The 10,860-nt window shown below is 35.6% G+C and overlaps 1 protein-coding gene across 2 annotated transcripts; it reads left to right on the forward strand.

The window, feature by feature from the left end:
* Positions 1-851: 851 nt before the first annotated feature.
* Positions 852-9,806, forward strand: LOC129308120 (uncharacterized). 2 transcript variants are annotated; one of them, XM_054949135.1, is made up of 13 exons: positions 852-1,755; positions 1,875-2,061; positions 2,673-2,745; positions 3,370-3,517; positions 3,829-3,938; positions 4,103-4,243; positions 4,327-4,468; positions 4,534-4,677; positions 5,765-5,922; positions 6,153-6,227; positions 6,433-6,571; positions 8,029-8,298; positions 8,936-9,806. In XM_054949135.1, exons 1-13 carry the CDS (start codon positions 1,558-1,560, stop codon positions 9,143-9,145), a joined length of 1,995 nt encoding a protein of 664 aa, XP_054805110.1. In that variant the 5' UTR covers positions 852-1,557; the 3' UTR covers positions 9,146-9,806. The 2 variants fall into 2 exon arrangements, with proteins under 2 accessions (XP_054805110.1, XP_054805109.1); XM_054949134.1 differs by having other exon boundaries at positions 853-1,724.
* The last annotated feature ends 1,054 nt before the right edge of the window (positions 9,807-10,860 follow it).

The raw sequence follows: 10,860 nt of genomic DNA on the forward strand, positions 1-10,860 counted from the left end.
ATTTTTAATTTGAAAATTTAATATCTTGACACATTTTATTACTTGGATAATTTTTATTCTCATTTTTAAGACGTTAGTTTATTCAATTAGATTAATTTAGCTTTTTGTGTTTTTAAGAAATTAAAGGGCCAATTTTGTAATTTATTCATTTTATTTTAAATCAAATTTTTGACTTTTCAAAAGAGATGAGTGACAGAACACCAGATGAGAGCAGAGCACAGAGAAGAGAGAACGAAAGGTGTGTTCTGAAGAACGAAATGCGGACCAGTTTGGGCAGGAGGAAAAGACAAACATGAAGCCAGGGGTATCATGATCATTTTAAATAATAGATTCGCATCTTTCTCAACTGACTTTTTAAAAGTTACAGATATTAGCTTTCAAATTTTGCCGTTCAGCCAAGTCCGAAAAGCACATTCAAAAAGTTAGTTTTACACCATAAATAATACCCAAACACTATTTAACTTTCTCAAATAAAAAACAATTTTTTAAATGTGAAAAGCAGTTTTCCCAAATGCACCCTTGGTCTCCTTGTCAAAAATACACTGTGAGGGTTTCATAATTTCAAAAGGCATTTTTAATGCTTTTTAACTAGTTTAGACCCTAAAACCATGCCATAAGTTTTGGGATTAAGAATTTTGAAATCAAAATTGAACTCCAACCCTTGCATTCCCTACTTAAAATTTTTCACATGTCACGAACTTGTAACTTTTTTCCCTCCAGCCACTTCTTCCCACTATACTTTTGAGCAATCAAATTGCCAACCTCGCTTCTTAGCCAATTCTAGATCCAAGAAATCATGTGTACTTCCAATCGTCCTTATCTATCAAAATTTGGATTTGTCTCTTGCCACAGTACCTTGCAACTCTCATGGAAGATGCTCCTTCAACCACTTCAATTGCATACAAAGAGATTAGTGGAGTTTCATCGTCCCTGCACTCTGTTTGTTCTGTTTTTCTTGTCACCTTCCGCGCACGCGCACACACAATTAGCCGCAATCTCACCGATGATAGAGAAGACAAGGCAATATTACATACATCTGATAAATCGGTTCGTTCGAATTCATTATAATCGAATGCAAGTCCGACTGTATTAGAATGTTGTTGGCAAAAAAAAAAAAAAAAGGTCAGAATGTTGACCAAACCAAGCCCTAGTTCTGATGTCTCGGCAGTAAAAAACTAAAAACATTTTACTCTTTCAATTTACAGGCTCAATGCCTCAATGTAGTAATCTGGGCTAGGCTCATCAACATACATGTCACCGTGGTAATCTGGGCTACGCTGTTTGTGCCCTATCTTAGCCCAGCCTACTAAACGCGCATTGCCAGCAAGAGATTTTTTTTTTTTAATTATTTGAAAACCGCGCCAAAGCGGCTTCCCTCTTCTGGAGGCAAAAGGCCGCCATTTTCAGGTCAGTGAGGCGAGAAGTGGAGACTACGGCGCTTTCCTGACTCTCGCCACGGCATGGAGAAAGATTCTGCCATGGACATCGATCTTCAACCGGAAGAAGAAGGCAAAGAGAAAAGGGAGGAGGAAGATTATTTCCTGAGATTTATCGACTATGCGAGGTCCCAGCTTCTGGAAGACGAAGGAGATCCCGATCCAAATGGTGATGGTGCGCTTGTTGATCAGCCTGGCTGGAGCTGGATCGTATCTCGCATTCTCAAGACTTGCATTTCTTATTCTAGCGGTGTCACGCCTGCCATACTGCTGTCTGAACTCTCTTTGGTACCACATCTTCGTCTATTGGTTTTTCCTTGTAAGGAGAAGGAAATGGACACATTATAGTATTCTGAAACCAATTCACCAGTGCGCTGGTTTTGATGTTCTCGTTCTTTGCCATATGGCTACCGTCTGATCATTGGTTTTATCCCGTAGGCTTGGGGTGAGCAACGCAGAGTCGGGGCTCCGACGAAGAGGCTAGAATTTATCCAGCACTTAAAGACGAATCACCGGAGAACGAAACTGCCAAACACCGTCACCATTGATTCAATATATGAGAAAAATTTCTTGTCATTGAACAGTGTTTTGGAAGCGGTTATAGTTGATGCATTTGTTCTTCCAGGTACTTTGGAATGAAGCATTTTCTTGGTTATTTGAGCCGCCTTCACTGGCCATCCTTATTGGACTGTCCACGAATGTGATCTTTTTAGAAAAAGGAGCATTAATTGGGATACGCAACTAGTTTGCGGGGAAAAAAAAAACTAGATATTTATTACATAATTATCTGACATAAAATTCAAATTAAACAAGCAAACGAGTGACAAACACTCATTGTTCTAGTGGCCCCTTGTCTCGGAATCAAGCAAGCTGTACTGGATTCAAACCTGAGTTGCTACTTTTAGCGCTAATCTTCATTAGAGAGAATGAGTTACGATCTAGGAGAAGTAACAGAGGGCAACAAAGTTATGTAATTATGAGTTGGGTTTTTAGGACAATCAAACGCCTGTCCTAAAATTATTGTGTACCGCCGTTCATCTGCTTTGATTTCCCATTTAATTACATCCTTTGTATGCAGATTGTTTGACTATATTTTGAAAATTTTATTTACAAATTGAATGATGTCTGTTTCGATATGAAAATTTTCGCTGCATATTATATGCGACAACCAAAATATTTCCTGTCATTTTTTGTTTGCGGTAAGATACTTATCAATGCAAAACTACCTTTCTTCAGGCACAAACATCCACATGCTAACGTTAGGAGACTATTGGAGTTCCAATCTCGTAGATCTCTATCTCCACCGCAGGTAATTATAGGTGTTATTGGGCCTATCATGGTCATAACTAATTCCCGTTTTCCGATTATTTGAGCAATAATTGATGATTGGTTTGCTCTCCTCACACTGACAACTTACTTTTGGTTTAGTTCACATTCCATAGTAATTGGGTTTACTTCTATTATAAACTGTTACAATTCATAAACATAATTCTTCAAAGTTTAGATACTTTAAATTCATATGTAGAAGCTTTCTTTATTCGAGGGAATCAGAATAGTGCCGCTTGCTGGTTCTCTAGCAAGGAGACCAGAAGGAAATTAGAGTTAGAGATTATAATTACATCCACAGAAGCTTGTGTCCTAAGTTTATCAGTGCTTTTCATTTCCTTTGATGATCATGATATAATATTTCAAAAGCTCCTAACAAGTCTCGTGGTCTTGTAAATATCTGGTGAAGTACGTGACTGATGGCAATGGGCGGGGTAATTGAAAATTTGATATGCATGGTTGAGCATTCTTGCAGTAATTTCTTTTTTTAAAATTCAACGTTGCAACTGTTTGTGGCTTCGTGCATTTAAATTTTGTCGCCCTGCTTAAAACTGGGCATACTCTTTATCTATTAGTTCATTTGGGACTAAACATAACACTCTTGCAGATTCTATAACTTGGTGGGTATGGAGAATGGAATTCTGAAGAAAGGGAGGGAGGTTTTCCTCACTGGTTGCTATCTTCGAACTGCCTCTGCGGGTGTTAGTCATCCACGCCTTTTGCCAACAGAGTATTTTGTGATACTATTGGATGAGGTAATTGTGAAATATTTTTTCTATATGTTTCTTATCTTTACTCCTGATGAATGGAATTTTATATGGAAACTAGTCTGGGCCTTATTCACCGAATGAAAAAAAAATTTTGGGTCTTATGCTTTGCATGGAGTTTGACTGTACTATTCATGACTTATAAATAGTGTGGTTTGTTAGATTTTTTTATATGGTATGTAGAAATTTTAAGTTCTGAACTAGGTCTCTGCTTCTGGAAACAATTGCTTCCTAGCTTAAATATAAGTTTCAGAATTAGTTTTTCCTGATGATAGATTTTATTTTATGGCAATCTGTAGAATCAAGATGATGATGCAATGCTACTAGCAGCTCAGTTTGCTTCAGATTCTTTCTCTTCAGTATCTCTCAGTGCAGCAAACGAAGGAGTTTCTTATTCACTTTATGCCAGGTAGAGTTCAAGTAGATGCAATGAAGTTCAGATCGTTTTCTAGCTCATTGTTTTTTATTTACGCGTGCATCATCAACATGGTCCATATTCCATACTCCAATATATCAATCTTTTTCCCCCTCAAAAAAAGGGCAGGGTCTTACTATTTTGTCATTTTTGTATAGGATTGAAAGCATTGGTTCAGTGGAAATTCAAGGCAAGTTTGGAAATTTGCAGAGAAAGCAGATTACTCTAGTAGATGGCAACGATGTGAAGCTACAATTTCTCTTATGGGGTGAGCAGACTGTCCTTTCCAATCTCTTCAGGTGATTTCTTGTACTGTTTCAGACCCCCAAAGTTTGAGTACCGTTGTCTTCAATAAGGTTCTATAAAGGATTTTTGGTTCCAGAGTTGGAAGTATGCTTGCACTGGACAAACCATATATTTCAAGTTCTACAGAGTGTGGAATTGAAACAAGTGAGGAATTTTGTCTTGAATATGGAACTGCAACACAATTATATCTGGTGCCTTACATTCAACACGAAGAACAGGTGAGTCATGGATTTGTGTCTCGTGGAATTTGCCATATTGCTTAACTGATGACTTTGTTGATCAGGTGCGCATTTCATTAACACCATGTGGTCATCAAAGTTCAAGGTCCTTGAGTTCATGTACTCCTAGTCAGAGTCCCAGATTTTCTCAAGTGAGCTTGCCCTGTGATTCTTTCGGAACCATTGATTACAGTAATTACCCTTTTCGGGTGAGTCTACTTTCCATCTCTCTCTACACAACAAACTTCAAGATATTCCTAGGCCCCCATCCCCCAAAACAATCATAGAAGCTATTTAGCATTTAATTTCTCTTGTTTTTATTAGAATCCAGTAGCTCGTGTTTTGTTTTATTTTCCAGAAATTTAACATACATTTGACTGGAGTACAATATCAAACGGCCGGAGGTAGTAATTTAGGTTAAGTTTGATGAACTAACCTGAATAAGCCCGAAAAATCTTTGGGTTGGGGTTGGAGGTTTAAAAGATTTTTTTACTCTGAACTTATTTGAGCCACCTGAATAAACTTGAAGAAATACAAGCCAAGCACAAACCAGAATTCTTTTTTTATTATTAATAAAATAATATAAAAATACTATAAAAATTGAAAATATTAATTTTTTTAAATAAAACGTGAAATTAGATAAAAAATAAAAATAAAATAATGTTTAATAATTTGGGTATTTTGGCCAGTTCAAATAAACTTGAAGGCTTGAGGATAGGGTCAAACTTGGTTATATGATTTTTCCTATATTATAGGATATTTTTAAACCCGATCCGATTAAGCCCAGTCAGAATTGAGCCCGATCCAGCTGAATTATCGGCTCTGCAAATAAGATGAATTGAAGGCGTAAATTGTTTTATGGTTAATTGCGCTCTTTAAAATTAATAAAATTTATACTGAAATATATGAAGAGCTTTTCATGTTGAGGTTCATCCTTCCAGTTTTACTTAGCTGTCTCCATTTGCAAATGTTGCCAATCCCAACACTCAAGAGTCGGACTGGATAATTGGTGGCAACTTTTCTCTGTTTCTGCATTTTCCTATTTTTCTTTCGGAGCTGATTGCAATGTGCATGTCAGCAATGCATTATTGCGTTTGAAGGTTAACAATAATTAATAAAACTCTAGTATTCTGAAGACCCTTATTTTATGTCTATATTTTTATATAGCTATTGCTAGGGAAATGGCCATCTTTGAAATCTTTCAAATCATCTTTCATACACTGTATTCAGAAGGTATTTATCTTCCGCATCTCATGGTTTATTTGTTAGCATTTTTATCTGGGCGAAGTTTTGCAGTCGTTTGTGGCTGACCTTCAGGACAAAATGACTGGCGTCAGCCTCTATGGTGTTGCTACAGATATTATCAAAGATATAAGCTCAGAAACTACCTTCTCTATAAGAATTGCAGATGCTAGCGGATCAATTTGGGCAAAGCTTCATTTTACGGCATCTTGGTAATTACTGCAAAGTTTCCTTTTTCTCCTGCTTAGGTAGTTTTGGGTAGACATTTCAGGGATGGGTCTGTCTAAGCCTGAACATTTCGAGAGAACATAAATGAAGGAGAGAGAAGAGGGGAGGGCAAGAAAAAAGGGAAAGAAAACGAACGAATAGCATCATGATTTTATCCCCCATTTTGCTCTTCTGACCAATCTTCTAAGTATTTCCCCATTCTCCAATATTTCAGGTCACTGGGAAGATTAGGTCTCGGTCACGCTGTTTTTATATCTGGCTTGACTTGCTCCAAGTCGAAACAAAAGCGGTGAGCACGTCCGACTTGATCGTTAAAAACACAGCACCTTATCTATGACCACTTTTTTCGATTTGTGGAAGTATATTAGAGTACAGCTTGGGTCGATTTCATTCTTTAAAAGCTGTTGTCTAGCTACCTTTCAGGCACTCATTTACTCAGGTTAAAGCATTAAGATAATAATAATATGATCCGGTTGAATGTTTTTCATTGGCAGCCTGGAAGTATCGTGGTTTGAGAATGATGATGGGGCATCTTTCATCAATATCAGTTGCTTGCCAGCATTGATCAACTCATCTTGTCTTCATAAGCTATCACGCCTATCTGATACGACTAGCCAGACTGGCTATGCAAAAGTAAGTTAACTTTTTTTTTTTGGGGGATTAATTTAACAATTTTTATTCTGTTTTTTCGTTCCACTTGATTCAGTTACTGTGTATTGTGGTTGTTTATAGTTCATGGTGTCTTTTCATCCATCCTTCGGTCAAAAAAAAAAATGAAAGCCGTTGCAACATGTAAAAGACCTTCAACATTTATGTCATGCAGTTTAGACAAGATATCTAGCAATGAATTTGGGTTGCTGTTCCTTCTAGAGGCCCCTGCTTCGTTTCTGCTTGCACATACTCAAGCAGTGTATGAAGCACAGTTGAATATACAAAATCGTACTAAAGAAATCTCAGGCAGATAACTACTTCAAGATCACAATTTTACCACTCGACACCATCGTTGACATTACTTTACAATCCCAACCACCACCGTTGGCTAGCAACTGTTGGTTATGGCCAACCACTACCACAGGCCATTACCATTAATTGGGACCATTATTATCCGTTGATTTTTTTTGCTTTGTTTTGAAAAATAATTTTTAAAAAGTGGTTTACAAAATATTTTTTAAAAAAGAAAAATGGGAACAAAATCAAACAAACCCCAAATTTCCCTCTTCCTCCATTTTGAGAAAATGGAGCTAGGTCCTCATCTAGACCTCACGTAATCAGTCCACCAATTAACCTTTAAGCCGGTTCTTTTGGAGGTAGTTTAAGAAGGCGGCTTGGGCTAGGTCGTTGCGCTACTGCCATGTCCTGGCAAAGTGGGCTGATGGGTAAGACCTTTCCTGCTGCAGTGGTGCGGGGCGTCGGAGGCTGTTGCCTCTGAATGCTAGTCAATCTACATTTTGGCAAAAGAAACATATGAAATTTGCATAGGCCATTAAATTTTTGTGGCACGCTAGATCCAAAGGCGTGTTTTCTTTCTGTGATACAATTTTAATTGCCTGGCAATTAAAACGTTTTCCATTTTATAATTATCATCTTTATTTTTATATTTTCTTGTAGTGACATGTTTCCTTCCAAGTGTATTTTCTTATAATGAAGCAGCTCTCTCTCTCTCCCTCCCTCCCTCCCTCTCTCTATATATATAGATATATATCTAATTGCTATTAATCATCCAAAAATTAGATATCTTGCGGTGCTCGTGCTATGCATGGAAGAAATGATCTGAGACAGAGATATAATATGCAATAAAATGAAGTTTTTTTATCTGAACAAGAAAATGAAGTTGATGATTCAAATAAAAATAAATCTTGCAATAAGCAACTAGCATGTCACATAGACAATCATATGACATTGCATCAGCAACATAGAAATTTTGGAAAAATATAGAGAAGCTAATGAAAGAAGATTGAACAAAAATGAAAGAGAGCACATGAAACCCTATACCAAAAAGGCACTGTTCATAATTTGTAAGTAGAACGGCTTTCCATAGTTCTATAAGATGCATTGATATTCTGATTGTTTCATTCTAATAAATGTCGCAGATATGTCGAATCTGGCTTGAACCGATGGAACATTTTCATGTTAATACTAGATTTTCACATTCTCTATGTGCTCACTTCGTCAACAAGATGCCTAGTGGCCTCTTAGAATGCAGCTTCTGCCATCAAGTTTGTGATGCTGAAGTAGTGCGAACTTTCGACTTGAAAATTACCGTTGCAGACGAGAGTGCTAAAGTTTTGGCATGGTCTACTGGTCAAACGGCTATGGATTTACTGCAGATATCTCCTGAGGAGTTTCATGAACTTCCTGAGGTAACGTGTCTAATTCAGTATTTCTTGTTCGAAGACTTTATTGGCAGACTTAATTTCTTAAAAATCGTAGACATGGCCTAAAAAGTAACTACGAGAACGTGACCAACAATTCACACGGTAGCATCTCATTTATATGCTGAATTTATTGATCTCGTTGGTTAGAAAGAAAGTTGCACATGCACTAATGAAATTGTATGATATACAGCAGGGGTGCTAACATGACACCGTAGTTAGAAATTCTACTACTCAATATACATTTAGTCTTTCAGATTAATCTGTCGAAACTTGTTATATCTTTTCAGTCAATTATACACGTAGCCTTGCTCTGGGAAAAAAAGTAGTTGAACCATTGATGGAAGTAGCTCGGGAAGGTTGTTAATTATCAGCTCAAATGAGATTAGTTGTTTTCGAGTACACATTCGATTGTGTTAGCTATCAACTTATTTTCCTCGCCAACATATGGGGTAGAAATTTGAACTCTGCGCATAAAAACATCAATTTTTAGTTGATGTCATATAAGCAACAAAACAACTCGCTCGGCAAGTATCAACTATGAACTTACGTATCGTCCTTGTAACTTTGTCGATCATGTTAGTATACATGCTTCTCACATGCCGTCACATTATTTAATGATCAGGAAGAACAAGTAATGTACCCGTCGTCGTTAGAGAATGAGAGTTTCATGGTTGCACTGGTGAATTGTAAAATCGAGAGCTATGGATCGATACAAGGCCTTCCGTTGGCAATTCAACTGCCTGGGAAATCACTCGAGCATACAAGCTTGAATGATTGTTTCATGAAACACAACGTTGTCCGAACCAGGGAACGGGAAGCGTGCCAAAGGTAATCCTGTCCATTTTCTGTAGTGAGAAGGTATTTCCGCAAGCGTGTTGAGGAAGAAGATATCCGATGTCAGTGTCTGCACAGGACGATTCCGGAATTCAATTCCATTTTGGGATCCAGTTTCTTCCACGGCCTAACAAGATACAGGAAACGGAGGTCTTGATTCTCTACTACCATTTTCCCTGTTATATCTCTACATCTTTTCACAAACAACCAAAATCAAGGAATCTTTTTAATTTTTATTTTTACAAATTTTATGAAGTGTTGGTTGCGAGATGTAGAGAGGTAGTTGAAAAGTGGCGGTAGAGAATCAAGATTACAGGAAATACTGACGCTTCAAAGGTGCGTCTCTTGCGTAATTTAACGAGGAGCTGATCTAATTATGAATCGCATAAAATGGTTGCAGGAAGCCAGGAATTTGATAAAGGGGGTGGGATCCAAAAAAAAAAGGAAAATGCCTTGGGCGACATCGAGTCACTCTTACTCTACCTTCCCTTCTTTAGATAGACATGTATGAGAGAAGAAACAATTGTTTTGCCCCCAAAGCGGATGAGACACGGGTTATATTCAATATTTTGTTGCTAGGGATTCTATCTCTACTCTGCTGGCTCCTGTCAGCATTTAGTGCGAGAGACCATAAGGAAATAACCGTGGGAAAATTATAATTAGAGATCATTTAATTTTTCTGTGATCTTTTCGTTATTTCAATATACTAAATGGATAATTAATATATCACGTATTTAACCATAAAAAATATTTACCATTTTTAAATTTTCTGTTATTATTTCATTAAAAATTTAATTTGAAAATAGCATATCATGTTTTTTAAGAGAAAATGATAATTAAGTATCCCATAAAATTATAAATTAAATTAGAAATTTTAAATTATTAAAATTTTAATAATGAATCATGGTTCTTTTTTGAAATTAAAAATGAGTTTAAAATTAAGAAAATGTATTATTGAAATTACTATTAATTTTAGTTGAAAAAAGATTTATAATGGAGAATGAATTGACAATAGTTTTAACTTATAACATTGAGGGTTTTTATTCTTTTAAATTGATATTTATAATAGTTTCAACTTATAATAGTAATTTTAGTATTGTTTTTTTTTATTTTTTAAGTGGTTTGCTTATATATTAGTGAGTATAAAAATTCACAAATAATTGGTTTTATAATTAAAATGATTTTGATAAATTTCTAAATGATTATTTTATATTCGTTAGGTGTCTTTTAAAAGTTTATAAGTAAATTTTAATTTTATATTAGGAGATAACTCATTTTCAAGTGTAATTCCTAATTTTTCTAACTAAGATTAATAATAGTTTTAACTTCTAATAATAATTTCAAAAATGTCTTTTTTTAATTTTAAATTTATATGTTTTTAGTTTCAAGTAAAGATTATGGTCTGTTATTGAGATTTTAATAATTCAAAATTTTTAATTATAATTAATGATCTTATAGCATTTTTAATTGACATTTTCTCTTTCTTTTTTTTTACCCGAGTAGCATACCATGATTAAGTGTTAACAAAAATTGAGTTGGCAAAAAAATTTAAAAAGTGTTAACAAAATTTGGAAGAGATTAAATAATATACTTCTTTCATGAACATAAAATGATATACTTAGAATATAAAAAACGGGAAAACTTACATTATTTTTATCCTAATTCTTATTCTGATTCATGTAAGGGCTCTGATGGAATGATACAACTATTACT

Source organism: Prosopis cineraria, unplaced genomic scaffold (genome assembly GCF_029017545.1).
Source record: "Prosopis cineraria cultivar Desert tree isolate PC_DT_omini unplaced genomic scaffold, ASM2901754v1 PC4, whole genome shotgun sequence".
Classification (NCBI taxonomy): domain Eukaryota; kingdom Viridiplantae; phylum Streptophyta; class Magnoliopsida; order Fabales; family Fabaceae; genus Prosopis; species Prosopis cineraria.